Source organism: Enhydra lutris, unplaced genomic scaffold (assembly GCF_002288905.1).
Source record: "Enhydra lutris kenyoni isolate GAN:26980312 unplaced genomic scaffold, ASM228890v2 scaffoldscaffold68, whole genome shotgun sequence".
Lineage (NCBI taxonomy): Eukaryota > Metazoa > Chordata > Mammalia > Carnivora > Mustelidae > Enhydra > Enhydra lutris.
The window spans coordinates 9,150,413-9,165,888 of record NW_019154152.1 but is presented as its reverse complement, the minus strand read 5'-3'; the positions used below and the strand labels follow the sequence as shown (position 1 = coordinate 9,165,888).

General features: G+C 39.4%; 2 protein-coding genes across 3 annotated transcripts; both read right to left on the bottom strand.

Moving 5' to 3' along the window:
• Positions 1-2,148: 2,148 nt before the first annotated feature.
• Positions 2,149-6,073, bottom strand: LOC111159298 (olfactory receptor 51V1-like). The gene is made up of 2 exons (XM_022521711.1): positions 6,038-6,073; positions 2,149-3,102 (listed from the first exon to the last, which is right to left on the bottom strand). Exons 1-2 carry the CDS (start codon positions 6,071-6,073, stop codon positions 2,149-2,151), a joined length of 990 nt encoding a protein of 329 aa, XP_022377419.1.
• A 6,682-nt stretch (positions 6,074-12,755) lies between these two features.
• Positions 12,756-14,194, bottom strand: LOC111159364 (hemoglobin subunit beta-like). Of its 2 annotated transcripts, XM_022521773.1 has the most exons (4): positions 13,976-14,152; positions 13,631-13,853; positions 12,946-13,008; positions 12,757-12,858 (listed from the first exon to the last, which is right to left on the bottom strand). In XM_022521773.1, exons 1-4 carry the CDS (start codon positions 14,065-14,067, stop codon positions 12,853-12,855), a joined length of 384 nt encoding a protein of 127 aa, XP_022377481.1. In that variant the 5' UTR covers positions 14,068-14,152; the 3' UTR covers positions 12,757-12,852. The 2 variants fall into 2 exon arrangements, with proteins under 2 accessions (XP_022377480.1, XP_022377481.1); XM_022521772.1 differs by having other exon boundaries at positions 12,756-13,008; positions 13,976-14,194.
• Positions 14,195-15,476: the final 1,282 nt, after the last annotated feature.

The window sequence follows — 15,476 nt, the reverse complement described above, 5'->3', positions numbered from 1 at the left end:
CCATCAATTCTCAATGCCAGAACCTGGGCTGATGACTCTAAAATTGCCTTTCCTCCTAAGAAGGGCTTTACTTGACTTTCTGTTACTGCTCCAAGATAGAGTCCTATGTAAATCAAATGTTCCTAACCTGTTCCTTTCTGTATAAAAGCCAGTAATCAGCAGATGTATTTTCTTCAGCTTCCTTCACTCATTTTCCTTCCTTTTTCCCTCTTCCACTGGGTCATGGATTTTAAACACTTTGAAGGTTTTCACATGTCTCATCCTTATTGTACAAAGAGTTCTAAAGCTAGCTGTGATTTCTGAGTGTGTACCAGATATTTTCACATCCACTGTTCACAGCTGTTCTTTCCCAATATTTTGGCCCATATTCTACAAGTTGCCATAATCTGAGGTACAGATATTCAGAACATCTGTATGAGTACTAAATCCTAAAGTGAACCTTCCCATTCACCAAAGGAAACATGATTCTCCAGCCAATGACTCAATGTGTTACATATGTCACTATTCCCTTAACTCAATGTTAGTTCATGTCAGTACTCCCGGCATGCCTGGCTGGCACAGGACAGATCTCACTGCCACTGAGGCTCCATTGCTTCCCCAAGATTGAGTTAGTGCTGAGGAGAGGTGATGATGCACATTCAAGACCTTGAAGGGAAACTTGTCTAACCACTGAGAGACAGACATGTGCCCTGACATGGTCTATGAGGCACAACATGACCTCCAAAATTTCAGCAGCTAGCTACTGTTTTCCTGCTATAACTGGACCATATGACTCTTGTCAAACTGGCATGTTCCTAGATGCTTTGTTTTCTGCAGGAACAATCTGCCCACTTTTAAGCTGTTGGAAACTAAAGCCTAGTCTTTTGCTTTCTATACTGACGGCTTAATTGAGTGGAGCACTAAAAAGGAGGGAAAGAGAGAAACACAGATTTTTTAATGCAAATCTGAAATACATAAGTTGAGGTCTGTATTGAAAGAATATTAAGCAATACTTACTTCTTTGATGGAAAATTGCTCTGATGCATTCATTTGTTGAATGCTATTTAGCATTTCCTCCTTTAGTACATAAGAGATTATAGGAATATTAAACCAACATTCCCCTGTATCTCTGCACAGATAACTGATTTTTTTCTTGCTTTCCTTCTTTTGAAAATTGAACTAAATTTTCTAAATTACTAAAAAGGAAAACTATTTTTTTAACTCAGAATCAATCATAAGAATAAAGTTTTATCACTCAGAATATTCCACTCTTTAGATTTAAAAGCAAAGAGTTTGGAACAAATTCTTCTTCCAGCTCAATGGCAATGGAGTCTACATATAAAACATAACAAGGGAGGATTCTGATTTTAAGGAAACAGGCTGAAAATTGAATTCAAAGTCAAATTCCATTATATGTCCTCTTTATACTCTATACTTGCACTGTTCAATATAGTAGCAACTGCTTTGTCCAAGACAATGTCCTTTTAACATTTAAATATAAATTAACTATAGTTAACAGGAATTGAAAATGCACTTCCCCAGTTATATTATCTACATTTCATGTGCTCAATAGCCATATGTAGCTATTCTTATATGTTGGTCTTTATTATTCTGTATTAGAGAATATCCTCATCATGTTAGAAAAATTCAGCTGGACAATTCTGGCCTATATAGTTATCACAACATGTCTGTGAGGTGGGTACTTTCCCCATTTTGAAGATTAATTAACTGAATCTCAGAATTAAAGAAGTTCCAAGTTATCCACCTTTGTAACTGAAACCTAGGATTTGAATCCAACTTTGGTTCACTGCAAAGAAAGTGTCTATTTTCCACATTGGGCACATTGTCTGTTTTATCCTTTCTTGAATATACTTATAGCAGGCACATATTATGTCTTGTTTGACACAAATCCACAGTTGGTAGAAAATTTATGAAATGTTTCAGATGAAGTCTCTCACCTCCAGCCCTATGAACAGTTCACTTGCCAAACACAAGTTAAAATGGAACTTGTTTGTAGGTGATTCTCTGGAATTATGTTCAAATGTGTTTCAAAATCTAGAATTATAGATTCTGAGCTAGAGCTCTAATCCCAGTAAAATTCATTTTTTGGTATTATATAGTGCGTGTTAATTGTTGTTGCTGTTTTGTTCTTTAAAAGACCTGAGCATCTCAACATATTTTCAGAGAAAAGAATCTGAGCATTCTGCTTCGAATCTGCTGGGTCTTGACACTGTAGATGATGGGGTTCATTAAAGGTGGGAAAAGGATGTAGATGTTGCCCATAAGGACATGGATCACAGGGGATAGATGCTTGCCAAAACGATGCACCATTGTTAGGCTAATGATAGGGATGTAGAACACCAGAACAGCACAAATGTGGGAGATGCAGGTCTGCAATGATTTATGCCGCTCCGCAATTGCCAGGACTGCCCTAAGAATCAGCACATAGGAGTAGAGGATCAGAGCAGCATCCAGCAAAAGTGTGAAAATGACCAGCATCAGGGCGTAGTAGCTATTAAATCTGATGTCTGAGCAAGCTAGGCGGAGAAGGTCCTGGTGCAGGCAGAATGAGTGAGACAAGTTGTGGGAACGGCAGTAATGGAAAAATTTCAGATTGATGATGGGGGGTATAATAAAGAAGAAACTCCTAGCTACTGTGGTAAGCCCAATATTGAAAATCCTGGAATTAGTCAGAATGGAGGAATAATGCAGTGGATGGCAAATAGCGATATACCTATCAAAGGCCATAGTAAGGAGGACAGAGGACTCCATGAAGGATAGACCATGGATGAAGTAGGACTGGGCAATGCAGGAATCCAGGCTGATTTCTTGAATGAACCCCCACAGGATGCCCAGCACCGTGTGCACTGTGGACAGCCCTATGGATAGGTCAGTGAGGGCCAGCATGGCCAGAAAGTAGAACATGGGCTGGTGCAGGCTGGGCTCAGTCCGGATCACATGCAACACCATGCAATTGCCCCAAAACACAAAGGTGTAGGTGGTGAAGAAGGGAATGGAGATCCAGGGATATTGTTGCTCCAGGCCCGAAAATGCAGTGAGAACGAAAGTGGAAGAATTCACACTAGGACTTCTCAAAGTGATCATTCTGGCACTGGGACACTTCTTCCAGGCAGCAAGGAAGTGTTGTGGTGGTGGGTATTAAGGAGGGCACATATTGCATGGAGCACTGGGTGTGGTGCATAAACAATGAAACTTGGAACACTGAAAAAATTAAATTAAAAAAAAAGCAAAAAAAAAATTTCAGATGAGCTAGGTCAAGTTTCTAAGCAGATAAAATTATGCTTAAAGTTAACTAAGTGTAGGAAATATTAGCCAAGCAACTCTGTTCTTTAGAAATATATTATCTGCTGCCTAGAAGAGAATAGTGTCCTCCCGATATCACTTCAGAGCTGTTATTCATCCTCTGGCAGGTGCACGGATGTCCTTAGAAGCCACAAGTGAAAATGAATAGATTAAAAGAGGAAGCTATTTTCTAGAGAGGATATGTTGCCTGGGATACTTTTTCGGAGATTCTGGTCAAAAGCACAGCTGTAAAATTGAGAGCTGAGGTTCTCAAAGTAATTATTAGTTTCCTCCCCTCTGATTCATTAAATGAAGAGTGAGATTTAGCATTTAAGTATCCAAAATCTATTTAAATAGTCACTGCGTACCCATAATTTTCCATTTTCTGCTGTCTCCAAGTGAATTTTTCCTCCAAACCGTCCTTAGACATTCCTGTGTTGTTCCACCCCAGATGACACAGCCAACAAATGCTTTTTTTCTCTACAGTGAAAAGCAGAGAGGAATATTTATGCATGAGATCTTTAGTGAGTGATCTCCCATGAGAGCTCTCATGGTGAGATGTTCAGCTTACCTGTGCCCTTGTGGCAGGGAGACTTGGGCTGAAGACTCTCAGGTTCTGACATCAGCCTAGTGTTCTCCCCCCACTTATTCACTCACTGAATCAGTACATTCAGTATTTATCTAATATACATTTATTGAAGGGGTGAGCGATTTTTTTCTCTTCCTTAGAATGTAGCATACTAAAGATCAAAAAAGGAAGGCCGTGTGGTGCATAAACAATGAATTCTGGAACACTAAAAAGAAATTAAATTAAATTAAAAATAATAATAATAATAATATATATATATATATATATATATATATATATATATATTTTAAAAACGAAGGCCAATGTGGCATAGTCCAGAATTTTAAATAGCCTCCTTGCAATAGCATTAATTGTCTTCTTCCACACATTGTTTTCCTGCTTGGGGTTCTGGCCCTGGGAGTCATCATAAAAGGGTTAAAGGCTCTTAGAGTGTAGGCAGGTGTTTTAAAGTCTACACTGGCTTTTATGTTTCATTTCATCCTTCCAACATGTTCAATTAGCTTCAGATTCTGGCTTCCTGTTGTGACCCATTCCTCATCTTTGTTATCTCAGCGCACCAGGCAGCCCTCAGGCTACCCTTCTTCTGAATGCACCCTCTATCAGACACTGTCAGACCCCTTCTAGAATCCTCTCTCTGTTGTTTCTTGCCCTGAGCCCCTCTCCATTACCCACTATTTTTATTTGCCTCCTTCCTTGAATGACTGGAGTCTTTACCTTTTGAAGAAAAATACGTATGCCTTGATCACTTCTTTTCTATCTCAATTGAGTTTTCCTCAGAGTCTTTGTTCTTGGTCTTCTCTCTGCCTAGAATTATCTACTCCAAGTACTTTGCACAAAACCTCCTTTCACCATTCAGGGTTTTACCACTCAGAATTCCTTTTTCTTCCTTGGTGAAGAAGTTCAAGGTAGCTTCCTCAGAGGAATTCTTATAACCCCACCATAAGTGCCCCCATCCTCTCCAATAAATTACTCTCCTAAAAATATCCTGCTTTGTGTTTATACCACTTCTTGTATGCTGGTTTCCCATGAGATCTGCTGGAAGCTCTAGAAAAACAGGGGCCATGTCTGGTTTTTGCTCACAGAAATGCAAAGTGAGGTTTAGCATGGAGTGGGCATTTATCAAATAATTATTGAATTACTGGAATACTCTATGAATTCAAGCTGTACATAAAACAAGTTAAAGCAAATGCATTGTAAAAAAAAAAAAAAAATACCATGAAGGGGCGCCTGGGTGACTCAGTGGGTTAAGCCTCTGCTGTCTGCTCAGGTCATGATCTCAGGGTCCTGGGATCAAGCCCCACATCGGGCTCTCTGCTCAGTGGGGAGCCCGCTTCCTCTCTCTCTCTCTCTCTCTCTCTGCCTGCCTCTCTGCCTACTTGTGATCTCTTTCTCTGTCGAATAAATAAATAAAATCCTAAAAAAAATACCATGAAATCTCAGCACTTGTATCTTAAAGTAACACATCTGATCTTTGTTGGCCACATGGTACCAAACATTGCCTGCCTATAAAAAGTTTACATAATACATAGAACAGATGCTGCCTTAGGCATTCCTGCTGACCTTGGACAAAACACTCGGACTCCAGATATGATTCCTATCGTCGCCGTCTGACCCAGACATGGAGTTTTGGCCCTGGAATGCTGACAAAAGATTAAAACATTTTGTGAATATAAGCATGCTCTCTTACAAGCTTTTTCTCATACAAGCTTTTTCAGCCTAGCCACAAAGGTTACAGGTGCTGCCTCAGAGAATAACAACCTTTTAGCAGTAAAAGAGCAACAAATATTGGCAATTGTTTCTAAATTCTGTTTTGAGATAGGATGAGAATCAGGAGAGGATAGTGTTGATGAGAAGAATAAATGCCCATTTCAAGAGGGAAGTAGTCACATATGTCAGATGCACAATATGGTCCATTTGTATTGAAAAGGAAAAACCATAAAACGTCATTTTCCAAAATATCATGCTGTGATGCCCCCTCCCTGTCAGTGTGCATAGTATTTCTTTCTGAATTTCTAGCAACCAGAGGAATGCCTGGCATTCAGCTGGAGTCCGGGCTGTGATGGGATTCCGGCAATCGTTCTCTGCGCTTAGTCTGGAATGTGGATTTGGAAAGCATATCTGTGATCAGATTAAACAGATCATTCTTTCAGAGGAATCTTTCCTTACATCCTCCAGTTCAAACTGGCCTCCATGTTCCGGCATCTCAGTCTTTTTTTTCTATTCTTTGGACATGATCCTCTGATTACTTCATGCCTTTTTCAGATTAAGTAGGGTAATGACCAAGAGTCCTTATTTACTCTAAAGGCCTAGAGGAGGAGTGTTGGATGCAAAAGTTAGATTTTTTTATCATTATATTGAATAAAAAATATTTCTGTTGGCCAGAATAGTCCAGGTTTTTGCTTGTCTACAGGTATCATTATTTAATGACACCTACACGCAACATGCTTTGGACAATAAATTGGAGGATCTCACTCTTGACCAGGTAGTTCTGCTAATGGTCTCATCTGGACACCAGCAGGGGGCAGAAGAAGCCCATTGAATTTTCACCTCCTTAAGGCTGCATAAGCTGCTTTGCTTTACAGCTGGTAAGCATAGGTGAGGCCAAGCAGTTCAGAGTCTTGGTACAGCTGAAGAGATAAGAACCTTCTATAACACGAGTACAAAAATTTGGTGTTCAGGTGTTCTCAGCATGTTAGCATTGGTGTCAACTTTTCCACCACAAACCCAGTATGGGCTTAAAACCCCAGATTATAGGAATGGTGACTATTATTAATTTTGTAAATGTTCTCATTACTAAGTATTACTTGTGCATCTATTCTTACTATGTATTTTGTTTATTAGTTTACATAGGATGACTATAAATAATAATCCCACCATGACTGAAATATTGAAAAATGATTGTACATAATTTAGAACCATGATAAAAAGTTCTATTACATAGTACATCTGTTTAACTGTAGTCATGTGGGTATCTGAGAAGGTTCCATTAGGATTTGTATGGTTGTATTGTTCTATGGCCTAGAGGATCTCCATCAAGGAAATGTATCTGTTTTAATACTTTTTCTACATTTCAGACAAAGTCAGACAACTGACAAAATCCAGACAGAATAAGATGTTAAACCCTGAGTAAAAGATTTAAACTAAGCAGTAAAGTGCAAATGGAAAGTAAATCTAACTTTAATGATACAAGAGTAAGGAGCTAAAGTTTCGAGGATAAATACTTGAAGTGTTACACATATTTTAAACTGTGCCCTGGAAATTACAGGATAGACCAAGAGGATCTAATTATTTGGGATTTTTGGTGTTGTGTTAGTTTTTTCTATATTTTTGATATAAACCCTTTATCAGATATGTCATTTGCAAATATCTACTCCCATTCCATAGGTTGTTTTTAGTTTTGTTGATTGTTTCCTTTGCTGTGCAGAAGCTTTTTATTTTGACGTAGTCAATAGTTTCTTTTTGTTTCTATTTCCCCTGCTTGAGGAGATATGTCTAGAAAAATTTTGTTATGGTTAATGTTAGAGAAATTACTGCCTGTGATCTTCTTTTTTTATGGTTTCAGGTCTCACATATAAGTCCTTAATCCACTTTGAGTTTATTTTTGTGTATGGTGTAAGAAAGTGATCCTTTTTCATCCTTTTGCATATGGATGTCCAGTTTCTCCATTGCCTTTTATTGGAGAGACTGTCTTTTTCCCATTGCATATTCTAATCTCCTTTGTTGAAGATTAATTGAACATATAATCATGGGTTTATGTCTGGACTTTCTATTCTGTTCCATTGATCTATGTGTTTATTTTTGTGCCAGTAACATACTGATTCGATTACCATGGCTTTGTAGTACATCTTGAAATCTGAGGTTGTTAGACATCTAGTGTTGTTCTTCTTTTTCAAGATTGCTTTAGCTATTTGGGATCTTCTGTGGTTCCATACAAATTTTATGATTATTTGTTCTAGATCTGTGAATAAATGCTGGTTTTTTTGTTTGTTTGTTTTGTTTTTTGTTTTTTTTTTTTTAGGGATTTCAGTAAATGTGTAGATTGCTTTGGGTAGTTTGGCAATTTTAACAATATTTGTTCTTTGAATCCATGAGCATGAAATATCTTTCCACTTGTGATCTCTTCTTACTTCTACTTTTTTTTTTCCCGAGGGCAAAGATATCATTATTTTTTACCTCTAAAACCTTTAAGACAGAGGTTTATATTTAACAGATAGGAAGTCTATAACTGCTTGCTGAAAAAAAAACAAATAAAAAAATAAGTCAAACAGAGAAAGACAATTATCATATGGTTTCACTCATATGTGGAATATAAGGAATAATGCAGAGGACCATAGGGGAAGGGAGGGCAAACTGAACGAGAAGAAGTCAGAGAAGGAGACAAATCTTGAGTGACTCTGGACTCAGGGAAATAAACCGAGGATTGGAGAAGGGAGGGAGGGTGGGGGAATGGGGTAACCGGGTGATGAGTGTTAAGTAGGGCATGTGTTGTGATGAGCACTGGGTGTTATATGCAGCTAATGAGTCTTTGAACACTACATCAAAAACTAATGATGTACTTATGTTGGCTAATTGAACATAATAATAACAATAAAAACTAAATCAAAAAAAGAATTGTGAGTCACCAAATTACTTCTGTGATGCACATACAGGAACAATTAAAGACTCACAGTTAGGTGTGTAATTGTGTGTTTTCCAAGGGTGATCTGATATGAGAAAAACAGAAGAAAGAGAAGATAGAGAAGAGATGGGGCAATATCATACCAACTTACTAGCAGGCCAGATGAAACTTCTAGCAATTCTTTTAATTATCTTTAGCAAAGAAAGAAGTAGTCATTCTTTATCTGAGAACACTTAGGAAAGAATCCTATCAAACCCTGCTTTTTCACCAACCTCAGTTGACTGATTGTTTGTTTCTTTGTTGTTTCCAGAATACTCCTTGGCTTCCAAAGCCCCTTTGGTGGATGTCTCCTTTGCCTCCTTACACACTGAGTTATAGCTGGATACATGGTTCTGTGTAGTCTTCAAGAGAATAGGTAGTTCATCCAAAGTCCAAAGTCTGAAGAAGATAAACAAGATCTTTAGGTGTGTGTCATTTCAAAATTTGAGAAGTTATGAGAGGCCCAAGAATCCACAGGAAAATGTTTCTGGGCACTCAGGAGGGTGTAGACATCTTTTTGAGTATTTCAGTAGCATTGCTTCTATGTTCTTACTTCTATTACTATGGCAATACTCAGCAACAGTAAAATATAAAGGAGGCCATCAGATGAACTATCCATCTGCCAATTGACTTGCATTTTTATATTGATTAATGATGTCTCTATTTGTTTCTGTTTTGCTTTATTTCAATGGAATTCTTTTCAAACCCCTTCATATTCAATTATTTTTCACTTCTGATTTGATTTACCAGTTCTCAAAACTTTGACATACAAATGACAAATGTTTCCCTACCTTGTTGATTCCAGATGCATGTAACAATCCAACTTTCATCTGGACCTGACTCCTGTTAATATTGCTGCCTTGATACTATTCAGGTCCCTAAAAATAAGGCTCAAAAACTCTCTAGTGCTCAATATTTCTCTCTTAGCCTAAGACCTTTGGGATTTAGGAAGAGACATTAAATGAGTCAACTCACTCTTTGTGAATTATCACCTGGCATGAATTTTTGTGAAAAATAAAAATAAGGAAGTCATATTTTATAACTCTTCTGTGTCAGGTGGTGCCTGACATCATGTCTGATCTTTCATATTCCATGGTAGACCTCCCAAGTTCCCACTGACAAGATTTCCAGAATTGAAAGGGCCCACTACTGGGTCTCCATCCCTGTTTGCTAGGTGTACCTAGCAGCAGTCCTGGGCAAAGCCACTGTCATTTGCATTGTCCACACAAACTCATCTTTGAGCCAGCCCATGCACTACTTTCTGAGTAAGCTGGCAGGAACTGACTGGGGTCTTTGTTCATCACAGTATTATCCAACAACTGAGACAGCTATGGCTAAATTTTGTAAGTATAATTGATGTGCCCGTGTTTTCCACCTCCATGTTGTCCATATCCTGCTTTCATGGAGTCAGTCATGCCTTTTGCTATGGCATCTGATTGCTTTGTGGCCATCCCTAACCTTCTGAGATATCTCTCAGTGCTCCTCAACAACCAGGTAGTGAAGATTGGAGTGTTTGGTGGATTCCTAGGGCATTCTTCACATTCCTCATGGCTTGCATCTCTTTGGTTTTTCCTACTGCCATGACAATATCCTTTCTCACTCTTACTGTCGAACCAGGATATGATCCAACTTCCCTGCTGTGTCTCATGGATCAACAGCCTCTAGGCTTTGTTGGTCATCTTCCTTTACATGGGCCCAGAATTCCTTTTAATAGTGCTTTCTTATATTCTGATTCTCAGATCTGCAATGGCCATTGCCTCCTACAGGGAGCTGCTCAAAGCTCTCCCACCAGTGTGTGTCTCACATTCTGACAGCCCTGTTACTTTATATCCCTGTGCTAGGCCCTCCCATTATTCATAAGGCATTCCTTCTCCTTCATCCATATCATCACAGGAAGGTGTCCATCTTCTTCCTACCACTTATGAACCCCATCATTTATGGCATCAAGACTGACTGGATCCACTGAACCACTATCAAAGTGTTCTATCTGAAATAGATAGAAATCTTGTTTGTTCTCAGCCAGTTAATTCCCCATCAGCTGGATTAGTTGTGACAAAAATCTCAGTTCTTGTTCATTTCTAATGTCAACCCCTCACATGTATCTGAGTAATCCCTTTCTCTTTTAGTTGTAAGAACATAGTAAATGTATTCATTTAATAGCACCCAGAGACAAACAACCAGAAAATAAAAATCAGTCCTAAAAAAGAAATCAGTAACTTTGTAAAGTAAGTTGCAGAAGGAAGAATAATTTGTGAACAACTATGGCTCTTACCCATTTTATGAATGTGAATACCTGAGATTGTTCTGTACTGTTTGAAGGCTATTAAAGTGAGAGACTGTTTTCCATGAGGCTACATGACTTGCAAACAAGAATAGTAATCTCTAAGAATGACATATACAGACTGTGTAGTCTGTCCCTCTCTTTCATCCTTCTCTACCTCATGCTAATGTTAGTAGTGAAATAGAACAACAGCCAGATAGTACTGAATTTTGCCAGAGGTGGGCATTTACCTCTTGGAGACACTATTCCTCTGACCAAATAGCTCTAAAGTGGTGCTTATTGATTTGTTAATTAATAATGTCTACTGACCCTTTCCCAATATTGATGTTACATATTTTATATTGTGGATAATTAAAAGAAGCAAAAGCAGGAAGGGAACACTTGAGAATTTGGATGGTAAGAGGCAAAATCTAGCAATATAAGTAAAAACTGGAGTTACATATCTGATGGAGTTTTTTTCTATAATAAATCCATCTTTAGCTTAAATAATTTTGTACAATTCTGCTTAAAAAGAGTTCTCTTCTAATAGAATCCTCACCAAATTATAGAATCTGGGCCATTTAATATTATTAGTGTTTCCCATCCATCTTTAGGCCTTTCATTAACCTATTGGACCATCCTTATCCCTGCCTGCCCACTCCCCCATATCATTCTGATTCCCAGAAGCCATTTGTAGCCTGTTTTCTCTTAGATGCTTACACGACCCTTCTTTCCACTTTACTTTTATATCTTCATTTATCAATACCAATCCTATTATATCCAGATCTGCAAGACCTTTGCTCTTCTATGGTTTCTCTGCATATAAAGTCCTAACACTCAGGTCAATATCAAATGTGAAGGCCCCCTCAGCAGATAACCAAAGCTGTCACCAAGGCACACTTCTGGCTCCCCTCTGATCCTGAAGGCTTAGAATATTCTCATTTATGTATTAATAAGGACACCTTGTGTGCATCTCCATTCTGAGTTTGGGTGAAGATTCTATATTAATTTAATTAATCAATTAATTTCTTTACTAGTGGCAGTATTTTCATGGTCTTTCTAACTATATTCAGAACTAGAATGTTTGAGGGGACAAAGACCACTTCAAGGTCATTTTATCTCCAGCATCTAGCATCCACATAAATGGCCTTTGACTGAAGTAATGAAATCAGGGTATGTTGCTGTTGGCAACACTGTACTAATAACAAGAAAGACAGAGTAGACATCAGAGGTATCAAAAAGAGGTGGAGGTGGGAACAGGCCTCCAATAACTTCCTGGCTGTACATGCTAAAGCATTTTCAGAAGAAGAGGATGCCATTTGGTGTAAACTCATGATGAGATTGCAAGACAGCAGTGAATATCAAGCTGCCAAAAGTTCCTTCTCACATTTGCCTTAGTCATATATTGAACAAAATATTACCAGTTACTTCAATGCAGACCATGAAAGGCACTAAGGAAGAGCCTCTGAAACTCCCTCTCCTGATATGTGAGAACTTCATGCTGGTCTCCGTTGTAAAAGGATGGAGAGAACCAAGATAAGAGTGATGGGGAGGATGAGTAAGGGGACAGCAAATCTTGAAAGAAAATCAGAGAGCAGCGGTGGTGTCTTCAGGCAGAAGAGCTTAGTGAATTGAGGGTTATGAGGTTCTGGACAACTGGGGAGAAGGAGGACATATAAAAGCAAAGCTAAATAAAGACTTGATTTAAATAAATTATAGGAAAAATCTAGACCCCAAATCAAGCTGCAACCTGAATTCTTTTCTATGGGAAAGTCAAAATTGTCTGCAGGGTCTGTTTCCCACATATTTGACTATTTACAACCTCTCCTTTCATGGAGTCCAAAATACAGATATATTTTCCCAAGATCTGAACTGGCCCTTCATTTCTTTATGTCTTAAACTCTTTGCCCTCCCATGTCCTGAACAATTCCAGTGAGAGACACAGGGATAATTTAAATAAACCATTGCAATGAAAAGAAATGTTCTTTATTAGGCAAGAGCCAGGTGCTCAAAGCACTTGACAATTTCCCCAAGTTTGGGTGTTGGGTCCTGGGGACCAAGGGACTATTCCTGGAAAACAGGAAAGGGAGCTTAGTGATATTTGTGGGCCAGGGCATTGGCCACACCAGCCAGCACCTTCTGAAAGACAGCCTGCACCTGTGGGGTGAATTCCTTGCCAAAGTGGCGGGCCAGCACACACACCAGCACGTTCCCCAGGAGCTGTGGAGAGGAGACAAGAGACATGAGCCTGGTTAGCCAATAGACTCAGCTGAGACTCAGCATTTTCCAGCCCCATCCATAACCCCAAGCTGTGCCCCTAGAATATAAGTAGAAAGAGAGTTGGATCTCGGATGTTATTCTCTATGTGACTCCAACCATATCAGCCTGATTTTACATTCAGAAATGTTTCTCTCCTTCTGCCTTAATGCCAAGCTTATATTATTATGGTTATTCTTTCTACCTAGGCAAAGAAGCAATCAGATTTTATCCTCCTTATTTTCAAAGGAAGAGACAATGGAAAAGGTATTAGAAAAAATGATTTGGAATGGATTGAAAGCACTTTGTAAATAAACACTCTAAAGTTTAATCAGAACAATGAAGAAAACATATTGCAGAGAACAAAAAGAGAACAAGAGGAAACAATTGTCAGCAACAGGGTAAAAGGAAAAACAAAACAAAACAAAACAAAACAAAAAAACCACAGTCCTGAAGAGTCCATACTAATGCTATTAGAATACCTCCTTCCCACTCTAAACAGCACCTAACGCCCATACTCTTTCTGAATACCATCAGCTGGACCTTAAAAAGGAAGAAGGAGAACATTGAGAATCCACAGACTCACCTTGAAGTTCTCAGGATCCACATGCAGCTTGTCACAGTGCAGCTCACTGAGCTTAGCAAAGGCGCCCTTGAGGTTGTCCAGATTCTTCAGGCCATTAATAAGGGAGTTCACTACCTTCTTGCCATGGGCCTTCACCTTGCGGTTGCTCATAATAGCATCAGGAGAGGACAGGTCCCCAAAGGAGTCAAAGAACCTCTGAGTCCAGGGGTAGACGACCAGCAGTCTGAGGGGTGAGAACAGCACAGAGGGCAGAGGAGTCAGAGCCTGTCAGAAACCCAGGGGACTGAGCCATTTCCACAAGCCCAGCTTCAATTCATCAGCCTGCTTTGCCACCTGGAGACCAACCTGCCCAGGGCCTCACCACCAACAACATCCACCTTCACCTTGCCCTGAAGGCTTGAAACAGCAGCCTTCTCCTCAGCAGTCAGATGCACCATGGTGTCTGTTTGTGATTACTAGGGAACATGGCTATGTCAAAAACAAGTGGAAGCAGCAGCTGGCCCTGCTCTTCCTTTTGTGCCCAGCCCTGATCTTGCCCTCCCTGTGGCTGTGAGATTGGCCCATGTCTGGGTGTGGTTCTGCGACTGCCATTCCTCTTCTTGGCAATTCTGACACCAGCTTATGAGTCTGAATTCAGACCTGCTGTCGTCTCTCTAGGTCCCTAAGTCCCATCAGCAATACAAATTGTTAAAAAAAAAATCATTCTCCTTGGCAACAATATTCTTACAATTTTGAAAATCACAACCTAGTAATCTAACAGAGGGTGTCTCTTCAATTTTCTCATGAACAGCAAAGAGACTTTTTTCTCAAGTTTAATTTGAAACTGTACATCCTAGAATCAGAGTCTTGGCTTCAGTCTGGGAGCCTTTACAAATATACAAGGCATTAGTTCATAAGACCAAATGCCCGATGGACTCCAAACAGAAAGCAAATGTCTGATCAGTGTTTCCCTTTCCTCTTTGTGTACCGGAGCATCAATACAAAAGGACCTCGCTCCCATGGTCCCTGGTTCAGATTGTCCTATAGTTCCAGCAGTTCCAAGAGAGAATAATCATTCATTCATTCATTCTCTCACCAACCACTTCAGTTAATAAATATTCATCTCCTGCTTATGAAGGAAAGTCACAAGTCATGGTAGTCCCGTTGGACAGTATGAAATAGGCAGCTGTGTTTTTACAGCATAGGGTATGAGTGTGAGGGATAAGAAGAAATGTGAAAAATAGGAAGAGGGGAAGGGTTTGGAAAGATTTTCTTAGACAATGTTGGAAAGCGCGTTCAGGCCAGGGTGCAAGGGATCACAAGTGAACAGATAAGTGTGTAGTTTGTCTGGAATGGGAAGGTGGGGGCAGGCATTTTTTATGGACGAGTCTGGGGCAAGTAAAAGAGGGAGGATATTCCTTAGAGCAGGCACACTTGATGGAGCAGGCTATTGCTGGCGACACTGCAGGCAAGGGAAGCAGGGGAAAAGGAAACACAACAATGCCTTGATCATTCATTATGTCTCTATTTGAGCACCATCTTTTTCACTAATTGTAGGAAACAGGTCAAAGCATTAGCCTGAGGGCTGTGTCTGAGGTTGCAAGTCTTCCACAGAGCCCCTGTAATGCCAGTGTTCTCTATATATTTAAAACCTTCTTGACCATGTCTACGTTCTGGAGGGAGAAGTGTCAACCATTGGTAATGTGTATGATGTATGGTCCCCTTCCATTCTAATTTCCCTGGACCTATTGGAGAAAACAGGAAAACATCCTATCTGCAGACCCTCAGGGATGTGCCATATACCCAGGCAAATTAAAATAAAATAAAATAAAATAAAATAAAATAAAATAAAATAAAAAGTGAAATG

Bases quoted from the DNA above. Each gene is read 5' to 3' on its own strand.
- LOC111159298 (XM_022521711.1), bottom strand. From the start codon at position 6,073: ATGCCGGAACATGGAGGCCAGTTTGAACTGGAGGAT. The intron at 3,103-6,037 runs GTAAGGAAAGAT...GCTGCCTGGAAG, and splicing joins GCCAGTTTGAACTGGAGGAT to AAGTGTCCCAGTGCCAGAAT.
- LOC111159364 (XM_022521772.1), bottom strand. From the start codon at position 14,067: ATGGTGCATCTGACTGCTGAGGAGAAGGCTGCTGTTTCAAGCCTTCAG. The intron at 13,854-13,975 runs GTTGGTCTCCAG...CTCACCCCTCAG, and splicing joins GGTGGTGAGGCCCTGGGCAG to ACTGCTGGTCGTCTACCCCT. The intron at 13,009-13,630 runs GTGAGTCTGTGG...TCCTCTCCACAG, and splicing joins TGGATCCTGAGAACTTCAAG to CTCCTGGGGAACGTGCTGGT.